General features: G+C 40.5%; 1 protein-coding gene across 1 annotated transcript in view; it reads right to left on the bottom strand.

Annotated features, from left to right (window-relative positions):
* Positions 1–19122, bottom strand: part of AHCTF1 (AT-hook containing transcription factor 1) — a 76991-nt gene extending 57869 nt beyond the window's left edge. The window contains exons 1-3 of the mRNA XM_049868061.1: positions 18739–19122; positions 3902–4029; positions 1692–1945 (exon numbers count right to left, since the gene is read on the bottom strand). Of these exons, the coding sequence (XP_049724018.1) occupies positions 1692–1945; positions 3902–4022 (375 nt within the window). The 5' untranslated portion in view covers positions 4023–4029; positions 18739–19122. The remainder of the gene's footprint in view (positions 1–1691; positions 1946–3901; positions 4030–18738) is intronic.
* Positions 19123–20340: the final 1218 nt, after the last annotated feature.

Below are 20340 nucleotides of genomic sequence, written 5' to 3'. Positions count from 1 at the left end.
TTCACCCAAATAAGCGACCAAAAACTTATTACTTCTTGATACTTCTCAGTTAACCTTATCTAAATGATTCCCAAGCCCTGTCCATATTATTTCCTGAACGTATCTTGAATCTGACCCGTTCTCCACTTCTGTCATTTCCTTGGTTCCGTTTCTTCTCGTTGTTTGCCCAAACTACCAGTCTCCTTGCTTCTATTTTCACACTCCAATCTAAGGAGCTTTTTACACTAGAGTTCTGCTTAAAATATAAAATGATTTTACCACAGTTTTTAGGAAGTGGCCCATAAGGGCAAACAAGGTCATTCACAATTTGAATCTTCACCATCTCTGACCCCCACTCTCCCTCTTCCCATCTCCAGCCACTCCAAATTAAGCCTCAAGTTTCCCAAATGCTCCATGTTAGTGACTTTGTATATGCTACTCTCTTTGCCTGAAATGCACAACCCTCTCAGGTAGAAATTATCCAGGTTTTCTCCCTGTTTCAAGTGCTTAAATCTATCAAAGTACTTAGTATATTAATGCTATAATCTGTTTTTTCCCACTCGACTACAAGCTCTTGGAAAGCATGGACCAACTTTATTCATCTACATATCCCCAGAATCTAGCATATAGCTTGATTCATAGTACCAACCAAAAGCAAAGCCATTGCCGTTTAGTCAGTTCCGACTCATAGCAACTCTACAGGACAGAGGAGAACTGCCCCATAGGGTTTCCAAGGATCAGCTGGTGGATTCGAACTGCCAACCTTCTGGTCAGCAGCCACAGCTCTTAACCTCTGCATCACCAGGGCTTTGATTCGTAGCAAGTGTTGTTAAACTGCTGAATTAATTCTGCCTCTAAAATCTCTTTTTTCACTATAGTCTATCACCACTGGCGAGTATAATACATGTAAGATACCAGGCTATAAACTATTTCAGTCTATCCTATTATCTCACTCAGCCTCAGTTTCCTCATCTGTAAAAACATGGTATTTTGTCATTAAGATCACGTATAACTTTATAGAAAGAATTTTATTCTTCTATGATCTTATATTTATGTGTGTGGGTATTTCTAAGTGTATACTTTAATTCTCTCACGTATAGGAAGAGCAGCAATAAACCTGCTGAAGAAACAACTCAGAATTCAAAGTATTTCTATAGTTACTATTAGCAGTATCTGACATACAGAAGGCAACATACATTAGAATTACTAAATGGCAATTATTAATCAACCCATTATTTAAACATATTATTAAAATCTTAAACAACAGTAAAGACACGTTTTCCAGACTGCTCCAAGGCTATAGTCTCAAATTAAAGGAAAAAAGACACACTTTAAAAATATTATAATGAATATAACACATTTTTATAAACTTTCAGTGTCCTCATAAAACACAAGTGGTGATAAGAACAAGACTCAGGTGATACTTTTCATATAAAAGAGTATTAGAACACTACATGTCAAGTCATCATTATTCTTACTTTGGAATTTTCTAACCAAGAATAAGAAAGCTGTATTTTAAATGTTAACTCCCTTGTAACAGTATAAAAGTTTAGCTTTACAAAAAAAAAACTTTTTATTGAAGAATAGCATACATAAAGGTACATTAATTATGAGAAGAGCTCAACAGATTTTCAAAGTAAATACACCCATGTAACCAGTTAAGTGTTCAGAATTAAAAACAGAAACGTCTTGTTGCCCGAAACAATACCTACCCTGCCAGGAAGAACAACTGCTTTAACCACTCTTGATATACCAAGGTCATAAAGACAGAGAACACTCCCTTCTGCTTCTTCCAGTCCAATTAACAATCCAGTTCTCTTCTGCCAAGAGAATTCTTTCACTGCTAGGACTATAGGAGGCTGATCATTTACACCATTAAACCTATATGCAGACAAGCGCTCTCCTGTTACAGAGTTTACTACCTCAAGTTGTGGACCACAAGCCAAGCAAGCAAGTCCACTTTTCCCTAGAAGGAAAAAAAAAACAAAAATACAGCTTATTTTAATATTGTATATACACAGAAAACTAAATAGCAGTTAGCTCTTTTATATATATAGTATAAACCAAACCCACTGCCACTGAGTCGATTCCAACTCAGAGTGTGACCCCACAGGGTTTCTAAGGCTGTAAATCTCTACGGAAGCAGACTGCCACATCTTTCTCTCACAGAGCCACTGGTGGTTTTGAACCGCCGACCTTTCGGTTAACATTCAATTGTTTTAACCACTGTGCCACCAGGGCTCCTTGAAAGATATCATATATAGCTCATTATATAAAACTTTACATGTTATCCTGAAATTGAAATCTAAGCATTTATAAAGAGTGGCTATCGAATTAGTGGGAAAAAAAAAAAGAACAACGAATACTATGATAATGAATACAATCACTCAGTAAAGGCACCATACTATATGCTTAAATATACTATGTCATTTATTCCTTATCACAATTCAACATAGAGATAAAGCAACTAAAGCTTAAGATGGTTAAATAACTTGCCCAAAGTCACACAGCTACAAAGCAGGAAAGCCAAAGTGGATTCTAACTTAAAAACTCATACTTTAACTACTACATTTTATCTTAAAGGATTTAAACTAGGACTTATAGGAGTTAGGAGTTACAACACAATTCTTTTCCTGAGGAACTTACAATCTAATTGAGAAGATGAGATGTAACTAGTACAACACTAGGAAGTTTCAGAAGCCCTTCTGGCCTTACTAGCGTATTCACATTTTATTCTGCATGCAACTTAAAATCACTGGAGGTTTAGGCAGGGACATGACAATCTGATTTTATTTTTTAAATGTGACACCAGCTGCTATGCAGACAATGTACAATACGGGGACGCACAGAGTAGAGGTGGGGGAAGACACCCGTGACTATGGATAGAGACCAGTGGACTGGCTGAAGATTCATCGGAGAGGTAGACCTAAAAGGATTTGTTGGCTGATTAATTAGATATGAGGAAGTAAGCAAGAGAGAAGAGTCAAGAACGAATCCTGAATTTTTGCTGGAGTAACTTTTACTATTAAATTTGAAATATACATCATGTATCTAAGTGAAAATATCAAGTAGACAGTTGGATCTACTGAATAACAGCTGAGAGATAGTTTCAGGAAGTAGCATGGCATACTGGGGATCCAAACTGCCTGGGTTCAAAGTGCATTTCTGCCACTATCTGCGTATGTGGGATCAAGTTACACAGGGACTCAGCTACGTAGAACAGTGCCTACTTAGAAAATTCTAATACCCACCTCAATGAAAAGTTGTCACAATGCTTAGCATGTAGTAAACGCTGTTACTACTTTTAGTATTCAAGAGAATAGCCCTGAAAATGGCTACATGACTGACAGATATGCTTTGCTGCTTTTCCGCTGGGGAGGAAGGCTAAAAAACTAATCTTCAGAAAAATCTACTGTGACATCTTTCGCTAGGCTGAAATCTGTAACATAACGGCCTCTTTGATATGGTTCTCTGCTATACTATATCATTCAAGCCATATACTAAGATCTTGTTCAGACTAATGAAATAAAAAAATAAGGCTTATTAAAAAAAAAATTTTTTTTTTTTCCACACAGAGCCTTATAATCAGATTTTTCTACTCATCAAGACTGTTTAGGTTCTAATTCCAACTCATCCCCAAAATAAACCTTATTGACTGATTCAAGAAAAGCCAGTTGGGTACTATTTCTACTTGCCAAATATACTTAATACTAAAAACTACAAAATAAACCAGAATTTTTAATAAGAAAAAATAACTAGAACAGTCCCAGAGATTCATTGAAAATGTATTCTAGATTATATATATTTATTTAAGACCATTCTACCCGAATTCTGCTTCTTTCTTCCCCTTTAAAGAAACTGCAATACATACTCATTACTACTTACCTTAAAAATTAGTAAATTTTCAGCAATACTATTTTACCTGTAGCAAACTTCCCACGGAGCACAGATTCTAGTGTTATTTCATCTTCTCCAAGGGCTTGAATAGTCACCTCTGGGAACTGCAGGAGACCACTAGTCACTTGTGCTGTTAAGTCTCGCATACTTCCACTGTAAATATTTTTAAAGATAAAATTGTTAATGATATATTTGTACTATAGTACACTTGATTAATCATCTCCAGCCAGAAAAAAACAAGAAAAAAGTCAACTTACAAAAGTAACATAACTAAAACCTGATTATAAAATACATGTTATATACACATCTGGGTCCAAGGCATTCGCTCTTCTAAGAAAACATTTCCCACATAGTCTTAGGAAATATTAAGCCAGTTGTTCTAAGGAAACACATTATTTCCTAGATTCTTTGAAAACTGGTTTAACGCAATTCATGTTACTGCTCAACCTACTCTACTCTCAAAGAACTTCACACACGCGTGCATGCGCACACACACGAAAAATTGATGTATCTAGAAAAATTACCTCTTTGGTAAAAGAGTTTTGAGAAAGACCATGAAAAAGGTCCAAACCCACAGTAGCTTTAGAAAGTGAGTTTGGTATGTGCCTTTCACTGGATAGGAAAAAAAAATCTAATTTTTTTTCATTTTCAGCATATATAGAACGACTCTTCCATTGTAAACAACCAAAAATGGTTAAAATACAAAAGTACGTTTTTGAAGAACCCAGAAGGTAAGAATTCTAGGTGAAATGTAAACCGGCTTTAACCTGGAAGGTTAGTTATCAAATATAATCCCGGTGACACTGACCTTGTTTTGAGCACCCTGAGGTTCACAGAGGCAGGAGATAAAGCTTAGAGCTAACAGGAACTAATGCAAGCTAAGAGCCTCCCCCTATCCATTAAACTCCACAGGGCCACACCATCAGCATAAAGGCGATTGAGACAGAAACGTGCTTTCTGCAGAACGGGCAGCAATAAAGCTGTTCATTTTGACCATGGCTCCTCAGAAATAGAAAACTTCGCTTCACACAAGTTTATAACTAGAATTCAAGCTATTTTATCTGAAAAACCACAAATGAGGAATTTATTATGAAGTATTTTCAGGTTGGCAATGCTCCAAGAGGAGCCCTGGTGGCACAGTGGTTGAAGCACTCACCATTAACTAAGTGGTGGGTAGTTCAAACCCAACAGCTGGTCCACGGGAGAAAGATGTGGCAGTGTGTGTCCATAAAGATTCACAGCCTTGGAAACCCTATGGGGCAGTTCTACTCTGTTTACAGGGTTGCTATGAGTCAGAATCAACTCAGTGACAGTGAGTTTTTTGGTTTGGAGCGCTCTAAGCAACCCAGCTGTGGATTCTGCTTGCCATTTTACGCATTTAGCATTTTATTGTTGTTGTTGTTGTTAGGTACTGCTGAGTTGATTCCAGACTCACAGCGACACTGTGAACAACAGAACAAAACAATGCCTGGTCCTGCGCCATCCTCACAATTGTTGTTATGCTTAAGCCCATTGTTACAGCCGCCACTGTGTCAATCCATCTTATTGAGGGTTTTCCTTTTTTTCACTGACCCTCTACCTTACCAACCACGATGTCCTTCTCTAGCAGCTGGTCCCTCCTGATAACATGCCCAGAGTATGTGAAATGAAGTTTCGCTATCCTTGCTTCCAAGAAGCACTCTGGCTATACTTCTTCCAACACAGACTTGTTCGTTCTTCTGGTAGTCCATGGTATATTCCATATTCTTCGCTAACACCATAATTCAAAGGCATCAATTCTTCTTCACTCTTAACTTTATTCACCGTCCAGCTTTCACATGCATTATGAGGTATCCGCAAAGACCATGGCTTGGGTCAGGCGCACATTAGTCCTCAAAGTAACATCTGTTTTTCAACACTTTAAAGAGGTCTTTTGCAGCAGATTTGCCCAATGCAATATGTCGTTTGACTCCCTGACTGCTGCTTCCACGGGTGTTGATTGTGGATCCAAGTAAAATGAAATTCTCGACAACTTCAATATTTTTTCCATTTATAATGATGTTGCTTATTGGTTCAGTTGTAAGGATTTTTGTTTTCTTCATGGTGAGGTGCAATCCATACTGAAGGCTGTAGTCTTTGTTCTTCATCAGTAAGTTCTTCAAGTCTTCATTCCTTTCAGCAAGCAAGGTTGTGTCATCTGCATACGGCAGGTTGTCTTCCTCCAATCCTGATGCCCTGTTCTTCTTCATATGGTCCAGCTCCTCGGATTATTTGCTCAGTATATAGAATAAGTATGGTGAAAGAATACAACCCTGATGAACATCTTTCCTGATTTTAAACCATAGTATCCCCTTGTTCTGTTCAAATGACTCTCTCTTGGTCTACGTACAGGTTCCGCACGAGCATAATTAAGAGATCTGGAATTCTCATTCACTGCAATGTTACCCTTAATTTGTTATGATCTGCACAGTCGAATGCCTCTTCATAGTCAGTAAAACACAGGCAAACATCTTGCTTTCAGCCAAGATCCATCTTCAAGCCCCTAATTACATACTACACCAAGATATCTCAGCAAAGGCAGAAATGGTTTCCAAGACTTGCTGTCTTCCAGAGCACTGTGTCACTTTACTTTCTTGGGAGAAAAGATGTTAAAGCCCAGATGAGCAGAATACACTCCTAGCAAGAGTGACCCCGGTACAGATCATTTCACAGTGTTTCAGGTCCCTCCCAGCAAAGATTAGGCTTAATTGTAAGACAGCGCAACGTGTTCTCATGGAAGAAAGTCGATCAATAATTATCAAGTTGAATTTTGTTGGAAAACAACTAAAAACTCTTAAGGGATATTTTTCTTCTTAATTTATATATACATGTATGTAAAGATCACCTGCATTAAAAAATTATCAAAAGTTTAACAATTCCTTTAATTTCAGTTTACTTTTCTAATAAAATTAATTTTTTTTTACATAGCATTTGTAATTGATCTTATACTTACAGAGTTAATCTATGAATTCTTCCATCTGTGTATCTGTATAGATATGTCTGAAATAGTCACAAAACTAGTTAGTACTGTTTATGTTTATTTCTGTGTAATTCAAATTTGGGGTGATTTTTTCTTTTTACTTTTCAGTACAGCTTGGATTTTTCTAAGTATTTTTTATGTTTATAAATCAAAAGTAATTACTAAACGAACAAATCTGTCTTGGAAGAAGTACAGCCAGCATGCTCATTAGAAGCAAGGATGGCAAGAGTTGGTCTCACACACTTTAGACTTGTTATCAGGAGGGACCAGTCCCTGGAGAAGGACACCGTGCTTGGTAAAGCATAGAGTCAGCGAAAAAAAGGAGACCCTCAACAAGACGGATTGACACAGTGGCTGCAACAATGGGCTAAAACATAGCAATGACTGGGAGGATGGCGCAGGACCAGGCAGTGTTTCGTCCTCTTGCAGAGTTGCTGTGAGCCAGAATCGACTCCACGGCACCTAATAACAATAGCAATTACTAAAAACATACAGAATTTTTTCTTTTTTAAAATCCGAAATAAAATTAAACTTTAAAAATACATAAATATGTAACCTTAGGGTCGAAGATGTGAATTAATCTTCACAAGCAAAAAGCCAAATTAAATTATGAGAGAACATTTTGCCAACAAAATGTTAAGTTCCGAGACAACGTTTGTGTCAATCAACAATCAAAGGTACCAGGAACCAAAGGTGCTTATCCCCTCGTGGGAGCATTCGCAGCTACAGCCTTTTTGGAGGTTAATTTGCCAGATCATAATTTTACACAGGCCAATCTTCTGATCTGCCAATTCGAGAACTCTTATCTCCTACGGGTAAAAGACTTCCATCCAACATCCCACTTTTTCAGATTACCCTAAGGATATCCCGTCGCTCCACGGCTTTGGAGTTCCTGGTTGGAGGAACAGTTATTGTGCTTAACTGCTAATGGAATGGTTGGAGGTTTGTTCTACCCAGCATCACCCTGGAAGAAAGGCCTCATCTTCTACTTCCGAAAAATCTGCACAGTTTAACTCTGACACACGTGGGGCCGCCATGAGTTGGAACCTGATGGCTATCGGTTGGGATTCCACAGCTTAAAGTATCACATAATGGCAAAACCGCAATGCTTTCCAAAGTGACAGATAACACTAAACCATCCTCTACTGGGACACTCCCAGAGCACCTCTACCTGGCAGCTAACTTGCCCCCATTCCTGCCTGCCTTCCTTCTGTGCCTAATATGTTCCTTTTATATCTCACAAGTGGTTTAAAACACATCCTACACTAATGTGACCTCATTAACATAACAAAGAAACTATTCCTGAACAGGATCACACCCACAGACAGACACAGGGGTTAGGATTTACAGCACATATTTTGGGGGGCACAATTCAATCCAAAGAACATTGATAAACCAGTAAACTGAAATTAACACATTTTTCCTATTAAACTTAAAACTTACGTCATTTCAGAATTCTATATGGTGACTTTTTTCAAAGCTTATTCAAGGGAATGCTAACAGATATAAGAGACATAATAGATATGAAGCAAAAAAGTGCCATGATCACTGCAGTTCAATCAAGATCATCCCAACAGAATTTCTTAATGACCTTAATAAGGTGATTCTAAAGTCTGTCTGAAAGAATAATACACAAGTAATTTTTGAAAATGAAATATAATAAATATTCTAGTTCTTAAGCTGACTGGTTTTGTTGTTCTGTTGCTTTAAATACAGAAGGAAGATTATCATGTGGGAGTACTGGTTAAACCTGATTTTTGAAACACAGAATAGAGTTATAATATTTGAAACAGAATTACAATTTCTACTCCAGATTTACCTTCCCAACTAAAAAAACAGACAAAATATATGAAAAAAGGGTACTGTGACACTGGACAACAGGTAGCATAGGACAGTGGTCTGTGAGAGAAAGAAAACAAACAGTAACCTCTGTGACTGTCCAGCTTACTGTGTAGAGAGTTTCCATGACAATGCAAAGAGCGGGAACCCAAACAGAGTTCAGGGGGTCTCTTGGAGTTGAGGCGACCGAGTCAAGAATTTCACAAAACCAAAGGTAGCTGGAATTCACAGGGCAGAGAACTGCAGAACAGAGAGCTATACCAAGAACTCCAGAGATCTAGCGTGGGTTCCTGAACGTCAGGTGATCAGTGTAAGCATGTAAGAAACCTACCAGAGGCCAGGGAAAGAATCACTGGAAAAGAATAGGAGAAACAATCCCTAGAACTTACATGAGGCCAAGAATAGCTCCAAAGTGGAAAAACCTCATAATACATGGGGTACTGAGTGGAGTATTCGGAAAGGTATTGCTTGCTTCGGAAATGGGGAGAAAAATTGGCCTTGTTAAGAAAACTTAGAAGCAAACCTAAGAAGGAGCAAATTGTTTCCACGTAACTCAGGTAAGTCCAAAACAAAGTTTAAGAATACACAAAGTAAAAAAAAAAAAGTACCCTAACAAGGTTAAAATTCACAATGCCTGGCATCTAATAAAAAATCAAGCATGCAAAGAAGCAGGAAAAGATCGTCCATAATGAGGAGAAAAAATAGTCCATAATAACAAACCTAGAAATGACACAGAAGACAGAAACACAGACAAGGACATTAAATCAGTTATTCTAGTCACAATCCATATGTTCAAGAAGGCAGAGGAAAGCACGAGCATGCTAAGGAGAGATGTGCAAGATATAAAAAAAGAACAGAGCATCAGTGAGCCATGGGACAACCTCAAGTAGTGTAATGTGTCACTGGAGTCTCCAAAATGGAAAAGGAACACAAAAATAGCCAAAAATTTTCCAAATTTAATGGTAACTCTAAACCCACAAATCCAAAAAACTCAATGAATCCCAAGCACAAGAAACATGAAGAAAGTACATCATAATCATGAGATAAAAAAGAAGCTGTAAAAGTAGCCAGAGAAAAAGGGCATGTTCCATAAAAGAACAAAGGTAAGGATGAAAGGAGACGTCTTCTTGGAAACAATGCAAGCCAGAAGACAGAAGAATAACATATTTAAAGTCTGAAAGGAAAAACAAAAAGCTGTCAATCTAGAATTGTATCAGGAAAAAAATATATTTAAAAAATGAAGGCAAAATAAAGACCTTTAAAGATATATAAAAGCTGAAAGACTTGCTTACCAGCTGTGGTTCATGGATCACCTTTGTGTGGCCTTTCTTGCCATGGTCTTGTCACTCCCACCCAAGTGACTGGGCGGGACTGTGTAATAGGGTAATCATGGACCACCAAAGGGATTGATTGGTCAGTTTTGCCATCCCGGTGGGCTTGAGGTGAGCGATCTCAGAGGCAGGGAAAGGCCAACACGTCCTTTAGACCTGGGATCCCTGCGCCGAGAAGCTCCTAGAACCAGAAGACTGAGGAAGAGAGAGAGACAGAAAGCTTGAGAAGCGGTAGCAAAGACGGCATAGTGGGCTTCCCCGTCCACAGAGAAAGAAAGCTGAGTGCCTTTGGGCAGAGGCCGAGGGCCACGGAGACACGTACCCGGCTGGGAAGAGGCTGTCCTGATGGAAGAACTGTCTCCTTGAGCGTTCCTGAACGTTAACTGTAAACAGTTACTTCCCTAATAAACCCCCTAACTATGAGCATTGTCTGTGAGTTCTGTATGACCACTGCAATGAATCATGGAACCAAGCAAAGTAGAGAGTGCTCTGGGAGGGAGGGTTGGTCTCAGAGCCGGTAAAGACGGCTGAGAGAGGAGGCATGACTGACCTCTGCCTCACAGGAATCGGCCTTGGGCTGTTGGTCATGATTCTCCTTCCTCCTGGCAAAGTTAGAGGAGGTCAGACACCACCCCCACACCATTTTTACACCAGCAGATTGGACTACAGAAATGCTCAAGTTTCTCAGGCAGAAGGTACATGATATGAGATGGAAATCTGGATCTATAAAGAGCCACGGCACCAAATGAAGAGCACTTGTAAGTCAACATAAAGCACTCCTTTTTTCTTACTGTTTTTCTCTCTTTAAAAGATAACTCTATTTGATATTGAAGAATTTATAATGTGCCAAGTAAAACATGACAATAGCACAAAGGCCTAGAAAGAGGAAATGGAAGCATATTTTTGGAAGGTTCTTATACTATATGTGAAACATTATAATGGTATTTAATTTTTTTTTTTATAAATACCATTATAATGTTTCACATATATTTATAGGCCATGATAAATTAAAGATGTATGCAGGTAGCACCTGGGTTATGAACAAGATCTGTTTTTAAGTTGAATTTGTAGGTAAGTCATAACAGGTACATACGGTTCTTAGTTACCCACAGTGAAATGTATGTCTTACTACATAATTCGTATTTTACCTTTCTACGCATATAAAAGAAACCTTGGTTTTATGCACATAAATTCTATGCATATAAATGGGAGCCCTGGTGGGACAGTGGTTAAGTGATATGGCTGTAACCAAAAAGTCCATAGTTCGAATCCACCAGTCCCTCCTTGGAAACCCTATGGGGCAGTTCTACTCTGTCTTGTAGGGTCGCTATGGGTCGGAATCAACAATAGCAAAGGGTAATGCATATAAAACACTTAAGAAACACTCCCAAACCTGCAATGCTTTCACTAGCGTCACAAAGTGGTAGTACATGTATTCGTTATTACAAACGACTGTACATACTTAACTCAAAATTTTAATATAATAGGCTTTACTGCAGTCTGTTCTTAAGCATGAGTTGTCTGTTAAGTCAGACATTTGTAACCTGGGGATTGCCTGTATTATAAACCTTAGAACAACAACTTTAAGACAAAAAAAAACATAGTTAATAAGCCAATGAAAGAGATAAAATAACATCGTTAAAAAAAAAAGTCAACTCAAAGGATGACAGAAAGAGGGAAAAGAGAACAAAGAACAGAAGGGAAAAATAAATAAGTAGGAAGATAGTAGATTTAAACCTAACCATATTACATTAGCAACCACATTAAATGGAATGATGTAAATAAAAAAAAAAGCAAGATCCAGTTTATATAAAAAGCCAAGACAGGTTGAAAGTAAAACAATGGAAGATATACCACGCTGAGAGCGACTATCAGACACAGGAGAACTCACAGCAAAGACTATTACAGGGATAGATAGGCTCATTTCATGAAGACGTTAACAATCCTAAATGTTTATGTATCTAATAATATAACTTCAAAATGCATGAAGCAAAAACTGATACAACTAAAGGAAGAAACAGTATAATTGGAGATTTCCATACCCCTCTCTCCATAATTGATGGAACAGCTAGACAGAACAGCAGTAAGAATAAGTTTTGTTTAACTTGACCTAATTGAAATTTATAGAACATTCCTCCCAGCAGGAGCAGATTACATATTCTTTTCATATGCACACAGACGATTTACCAAGATAGACCATATTCTGGGCCATAAAAGAAGTCTCAGTAAATTTAAAAGGATTCAGATCATACAAAGTTTGTTCTCTAACCACAATGGAATAAATTAGCAATTAATAACATGTGGAAATTTTCCAAATGTTTGGAAACTAATTAAACACATTTCTAAATGACCCATGGATCAAAAAAGAAATTAGAGAAATTCAAAAATATTTTGAACTGAACACAATAAAAACAGGACACATCAAAATGTGTGAGATGCGGGCCACATAAACCAGAGATTACATCAGCCTGAGACCAGACGAACCAGATGGTGCCCGGCTACAACCGATGACTCCCCTGACAGGGAACACAGTAGAGAACCCCTGAGGGAGCAGGAGAGAAGTGGGATGCACACCCCAAATTCTCGTAAAAAGACCAGACTTAATGGTCTGACTGAGACTAGAAGGATCCCAGTGGTCATGGTCCCCAGACCTTGTTAGCCCAAGACAGGAACCATTCCCAAAGCCAACTCTTCACAAAGGGATTGGACTGGACAATGGGATAGAAAATAAAGCTGGTTTAGAACGAGCTTCTTGATCAAGTAGACACATGGGACTATGCTGGCATCTCCTGTCTGGAGGGGGGATAAGAGGACAGAGGGGGTCAGAAGCTGGTAGAATGGACATGAAAAAATAGAGTGAAGGGAAGGAGTGTGCTGTCTCATTAGGGGGAGAGCAATTAGGAGTATATAGCAAGGTGTATATAAATTTTTGTACGAGAGATTGACTTGATTTGTATACTTTCACTTAAAGCACAATAAAAATTTTTTAAAAATTTGTGAGATGCAGCTAAAGCAACTTGTAGAGGGAAATTTATAGCACTGAACACCAATAAAATCACATGATCGATGACCTAGCTTCTACCTTAAGAAACTAGGAAAAGAGCAAATCAAACCCAACAGAAGTAAAAGAATAAAGAGCTGAAATCAATGGAACAGAAAACAAAAATGACAGAAAATAATGAAATTGAAAGGTGGTTCTTTCAGAAGATCAAAACAATCATACTGTATTAACACAGAAAAATAGATCAATGAAAACAAGAGACCAGGAACTGAACTATTTTACTTATTACAAAGATAACATTTCAAATCATTATGATTAATAAACCTAAGAGAAATAATGGAGACATAGCGGTTAAGGGCTACAGCTGCTAACCAAGAGGTTGGCAGTTCGAATCCACCAGCTGCTCCTTGGAAATCCTATGGGACAGTTTTATTCTGTCCTATAAGGTTGCTATGCATTGGAATAAACTTGACAAAGATAACATTTCAAATCACTGTGGAAATTAAGAATTTTGATTGATAAACCTAAGAGAAATAAATTTAAAAAATATTAATCTATCAGTAACAGAACCCAAAGCTGTGTGGACAATGCACATCAAATATTTATGATGTTTTCAAATGTTAAAAGGTCTCAAGCACTCTAAAAGATCTGGCCTATGGTCCAGATAGTTCCCCAAAAGGTTAACATTGTAACATTGTTAACTCAGTGCTATCCTTCGAAGCTTAGATTTGAAGACTACCTTGTGTGCTATAAAGTTGATTCTGACTCACCGTGACCCTACAGGACAGAAAAGAGCTGCCCCATAGAATTTCCAAGGCTGTAGTCTTTACGGAAGCAGACTGCCACATCTTTCTCCCCTGGAGCAGCTGGTGGGTTCAAACCACCAACCTTTTGGTTAGTAGTCAGGCACTTAATCACTGTACCACCAGGGCTCCTTGAAGCTTCTCAACTTCCTTAGTGATCCTACTCCTTTCTTACCTCCCACATTCAATGGATAACCAGTTTATCAATTCTGAGTCTATTTCTGAATTCATACAAACAATAAATGTTTACTACAGGCTAAAATGCTGATGGCTCATTAACAACCTGCATTATACAGATGACACAACCTTGCTTGCTGAAAGGGATGAGGACTTAAGGCAGTTACTGATGAAGATCAAAGACCACAGCCTTCAGTATGGATTACACTTCAACATAAAGAAAAAAATCCTCATAACTAGACGGATAAACAACATCATGAAAATGGAGTAAAGACTGAAGTTGTCAAGGATTTCATTTTACTTGCATCCAAAATCAAAACCCATGGAAGCAGCAGTCAAGAAATCAAAGGATGCATTGCACTGGGCAAATCTGCCTCAAGGACTCTTTAAAGTGTTGAAAAGCAAAGATGTCACCTGGAAGACTAAGGTGCATCTGACCCAAGCTATGGTGTTTTCATGTGAAAGCTGCACAATGAACAAGAAGACTGAAGAAGAATGGATGCCTCTGAATTGTAGTGTTGAAGAATATTGAAAGAATATACCATGGACTGTCCAAAGAACAAACAAATCTGTCTCGGAAGAAGTACAACCAGTATGCTCCTTAGCAAGGATAGCAAGACTACGTTTCAAGTACTTTGGACACAGTATCAGGAGCGATCAGTTCCTGGAAAAGGACATCATGCTTGGTAAGGTAGAGGGTCAGTGAAAAAGAGGAAGACCCTCAAAGAGATGGTCTAACACAGGGGCCGCAGTGATGGGCTTAAGCTAATAGCGATTGTGAGGATGGCGCAGGACCAGACAGTTTTTCGTTCTGCCGTACATAATAGGGTCACTGTGAGTTGGAATTGACTTGACAGCACCTAACAACAACCAGAAAATGTTGAATGCATAAAATGACAAGCAGAATTCACAGATGCTTCTCCGCTTTCAGTAATTTGGCCCCCTCCTAAGTGTTCCCCTGGAAACCCTGGGGCACAGTGGTTAAGTGCTACAGCTGCTAACCATAAGATCGGCAGTTCAAATCCTTAGAAAGTCTATGGGGCAGTTCTACTCTGTTCTATAGGGTCACCATGAGTTGGAACTGACTTGACAGTAAGGGATTATTTTAAGTGCTCCCCTACCTTTATCTCACCCTCTTTTTATTAAGTTGTTTAAATTATAATTTACTTCTGGGTCCTTCAAGTTGCTTTGACTTGGCTTCACATAGCCACTGAAATTTACTTATTTGCTGGTAATTACTTAGTTTCTCTGAAATTAGTGCGATGTTTCAAACTTCCATAATATATTGTTGCCTATTTCAAAAGGGAAAAAATATTCTCAAAACCCTCGGCGTCTGGGAAACACTAAGTACTACTACAATCATAGGTTCCATCCAGAGTACTGGAAAGGGCACAAACTTTGAATCAGACAGAATGTCTTTGAATCGAGGTTCCACCATTTACTAGCATGCACATGTAATCTTTTACTTCTGTATTGTCTTCCCTCCTTTCACACTCAGGCTTCTACAACAGGGGATTATGTCTCTGACTTCAGGCTTATCACGGTAGCTAGCACAAGGGAGTTCAAAAAAATGTTCAATGAATAAAAGAAAAACACTTTCAAATTTAGAAGTTAACCCTTGAATTTACAGGGCAAAAAATTGGTTTCAAAACCTTTCAAATCCCAAATTTAGTATAAAATTTAACATTTTGAGCACACTGAAGAGAACTTCTAATAAGAGTATTATTAGAAAGAATGTCTCACGTAAAGGCGTGTATGTTCACAAACACACATTAAGCAGCTATATTCAGATTGTAGCCCCTATGACAGGCCAGGATTGGCAACCTCTGAAAAGTAATTAACAAAGTTTCAACTCCTTCCTGCGGTCTAGATTGGAACATTCTGCCAGCTGTCAATAAAAAATTGGTCATGTTCTTGGTAAAGCACAAATGGATTATGTCATTCCTCTGCTCAAAAACCTTGGATGAGTCTCTACTACATATAAAAGCAGACACTTCTGCCCCAGGTGGTCTAGGCCCTCCTCAACCTGACGGTGGCAGACTTTTAAAAAAGCTTTGTCTCCCAGAACGGCTTCCTTCACCAGCCTGCACTTTCACTTTTATTTATGCTGTTCCCTGCTCAATCTCCATCTGCCAAAGCTCTACCCATCATTCATGGACTAGCTTCCTAGTGTGTTCTGGGTAGATCCCTCTCTTTCTACTTAGTCTCACCTCTGAGCTCACCCTTCTCCACCTTCATTTTACCAATCTTAATATTATTTTTAAAAATCATTACTTGTGACTGCTTCTGTCTTCCCGACTACACTATGAATTCCTAAAAGGCAAAAATCATCATGTCTTATTCTTGAGCGTTCCATAGGGTCTTGCAACTAAGAGATCCTAAACATGTAGGACAGCAAGATATGAAAAGGGAAATGGGATAAGCATGTTAAACAATACAATCGATTTTTAAAAACTCAGTATGTCCCAACTTATTTTTAAGTATACAATGGTTCAGTATTAAGAAGCAAAAACAACTCATAAAATTACTAAGAAAGATATCAAAACAGAATATTGTACAGTGGCTCAGTATTAAGAAGCAAAAACAAATAAAATTACTGAGAAAGATATCAAAACAGAATATTGTAAATCCGTTTACTGGGTGAGACATACACATCGCTGAAATAGTTGCTTTTAACTGCATAAAACAGACCTCTAATCTAGTTGTTCAACAATTATATTGCAACACATTTTGAGCAAACATTTTGTATATAATTTTATTTTTCTTTTTGACTAATAAAGAAAATAATTATGATTTAAGTGTAAACTATCAGTGGACCCAGAATCTTCCAGCCTTTTAGTTAATCTTTAATTCAAGCATTTATTAATCACCCATTACTTCTAAAATGGAGAGCTGGTGGCACAATGGTTAAGAGCTCAGGCTGCTAACCAAAAGATCGGCAGTTTGAATCCACCAGCCACTCCTTGGCAACAGTATGAGGCAGTTCTACTCTGTCCTTTAGGGTCGTCATGAGTCGAGGACAAAGGGTTTGATTTGGTTTTGGTTACTTCTAAAATATCGTGTTGAGAAGGGAACGCAAGGGAAGAAAGATTCCTGACCTCAAGAAGTTTATGATCTAGAAAAGGAGTTTACATTTTAGGTGAGGAGATACATAATCACAAAGACACACATGCTACAAAAGAGGTACACATGCTGTGAGATTCCAGGGAAAAAGTTAGATAAAGGGAATAGGTGGCTTTGGCTATGGAGGATTTGAAATTTCAGAATTTGAAAAAGGCCAAGACGGTGCCCCAGGATGAAGGACAGAAGCAAAGGAATATGAAAGTCCATCTTCAAGAAAATGGGTCCAGGGTTGGTGAATACTCTGGAATAGCTGAAGTATAAAATTTGTGGATAAATGAGGCTAGATCGCAGAACACACTTACTGCAGACACCTCTAAGCTAACCTAAGGGAATTTAGGTTTCATTTCATTTTGAAAAACATGAGTCCCTGGAAATGTTCATGATTACGAGTGAAAGCCTGAAAAAAATGTGTTCTCTTAAATCAAGTTACATACGCCCTAAAACTGCTAATGACCGTCTTCTTAAAAATTCTTTAAATAATTATTGTTGTTTTGAGAACTGGTGACACTTTGGTACTGGGTTATCGGAAAATTAAGATTAAAAAAAAAAAAAAAGAAAACCCACAGTACAGAGAAAATACGTAGAGCATCCTAGCACACTTAGAGCATCCCTCAAACATTAACTTGAGCTGGGCTTGTCATCCCTGGTCAGAACCTCCAAAATAAGTAAAATAAGTAAACATACACTAATTTCCTTTCTCCTTACAGACTCAAATCAGGGAAAACTCACGAAAGACGGTTCTTAAAATCGACAGGCTCTTTATGGTATTTTGGGAATAAATCGAAGTCTACAATTTACGAGAGACTATATTTTCTCCTAAAAGACCCAAGTTCTTCTAGAAATCTACTTGGGAAGAAAAAATAATAATAATAACGCTCATTTCACCTAACTATACACACCTAATATGACCTCACTGGTCCTGAGAACAAAACCTACCCAACAAAAGTAATCGCCCTCAATTTCCAAGTGGGGACAAATAAGGCAGACCGATACCTATCCCATTTTAAACCTCTTGTACTGACCAATTCACTGAATACGTGCCTCCCGTTTCAAACCACGAGTCAAACTGCAACTTCTTCCCCGCCTTGGACTCACCCTAGCCAGGCCCACGAGCATGTGGAGCACACGCCAACGGAAGAGGAACTCAAAGTGCTAGCGGCTTCCCTCACTGAAAGACCCGCCAAGGTTTCAACCGCACCGGAGAACAACAGTGGCCAAGAGGCGCCGCGGGCCAGGCCGGCGCAGGGCCAGACAGGACCCGGAGGCCGGCGCGGGGGGTGGACCCCGCCGAGCGCCCCCGCCGCCATGTGCCGCCGTTTCTCCCGGGAGTTGGTTATATAACGCAGCCCCCGAGCCCTGGAGCGTGCAGCACCCGCCACCGCCCGCGTTCGCCCCCGCGAGCCCGATGCGCGCGGCGGGTCCCCGCTGCTCCCCGGCGCGCAGAAGCCCGGCCTAGGCCAGGCGCGCGGAGGCCCGGCGGGCGCGGCGCGGCGCGGAGGGCGGGCGCAGCTCGGACGCAGCTCGCAGCCCAGGCCGCGCCGACCCGGCCTCCGCACGCCGGCCCAGCCCCGCTTTCCCCCGTCCCCGTACCTGAGAAGGGGTGGCCGAGCCGCCGCGGCCGCCCGGTCCAGCGGAGCGCGAGGCGAGGCGCGAGGTCCGCCCGCGCGGGTCCGTCACAGCATCTCCCAGGAGACACGGCCGGCCCAGCCTGCGTGCACACACCTCCGGCCTGCGGTCGCTGCTTCCCTCCGCTCCGGCCTCCGCCGACCCGGCCTCGCCCCCTGAGATCCACTCCCCCCGAGCCGGCAGACCGCTCAGCGGCTACAACGCAGCCGCTGTCCGCGCCGCGGCGCCGGGTCCTGCTCCTCGCGACTCTGCCTCCTGAGCTCCGGCAGCGCCGGCCCCGCTCTGCGCATTACCCTTGGCAGCCAGACCGAGCCCCACATAGCCGGGAGGAGAGGGGAAGGGAGGGGAGGGGACAGGCAGGGTGGAGAGGGAGGGGAGAAGGCGAGGAGATCGCGGCTGCGGAACTGAGTTCTCGCGAGGACTCCGGCCTCCTGCGCCTGCTCCGCGGGAATTTTCAAACTCTCCTTGAAAAAACGGTGGGGGGAGAAAAGGGAGGAAAGGGAAGCTGGATCGGGAAGGGAGGGTCATTTACATAAAGTAAGGCCTACCGGCCCCGACGAACTGACGAGGGAGAAACACTACGAATCCCAGAATGCTTTGCGCGTGAAGCCGCTCCGGCGGCCAGGCCCCCAGTTTGACGCGCAGTTCAGGAAGCCGGCGGTGCTTCCACCGGGGAGACCTGCCACCTGCTGGGCCGCTCGATTTGGCGGGAGAGCCTCCAAGTTGTCATCAAGCTCTGACTGCTGGCAGTCGAGTGAGAATCTTTGCCCCCATGGCAGCCGCGTTTGCCCTCTGTTGTTTTTCGTTCTGTTTTCCGACTTTTCAAGCCAAAATTGAGTCCCAGACTTCTGGGGAAACAGTTTTCCCCTCCTATTATTTGTTCAGTAACCCGACGTGCTTTCGTGTCCGTTTATGCGCACGTGGCCCAGCCTAATCTTTTTCGTCAAAACTACCCCAACTCCATATTAGCTTTTAGGTCACCCTGGGGTTTCATTGTGGAATTTCTTTTATTTGTTGTTAGCATCTTCGTTTGAGGCTAGTCCAAGCACTAAACACGTTCCAAACAAATAGATACGGAATAGTCTGTATAAGTGGTCTGTACAAGGAGCCCTAGTGGCACAGTGGTTAAAGTACTGCTAATGGGAAGGTCGACTGTTCTGTGGCCTGTTCAAACCCACCAGCCACTCCATGGAAGAATCCACCAGTCGGCTTCAGTAAAGATTTAGTGAAAACCCTATGCGGCAGTTCTCTGTCCTGTAGGGTGGCTATGAGTTGAAATCGACTTGACGGCAATGGGTTAGTAGTCTGTAGTAGCAAATAGAAAAGACCAACGTAGACGTCAGAAGAGGGTCTGAAACTTGGTCGTAAACGTAGAGTAGCTAGAATGAATGTAAGAAATGAAGAGCTGAACTGAAGGTTTCAAAGGGCAGCTGAGAAGACAAAGTAATATAACGAAATGTGCGAAGACCTGGAGTTAGAAAACCAAAAGGGAAGAACACCCTCAGCATTTCTCAAGCTGAAAGAACTGAAGAAAAAATCAAGACTGAAGTTGTAGTTTTGAAGGAT

Source organism: Elephas maximus, chromosome 24, assembly GCF_024166365.1.
Source record: "Elephas maximus indicus isolate mEleMax1 chromosome 24, mEleMax1 primary haplotype, whole genome shotgun sequence".
In the NCBI taxonomy this organism is placed as follows: Eukaryota; Metazoa; Chordata; class Mammalia; order Proboscidea; family Elephantidae; genus Elephas; species Elephas maximus.
Note: the sequence above shows the minus strand (reverse complement) of the source record. Positions and strands in the feature narration are given on the sequence as shown.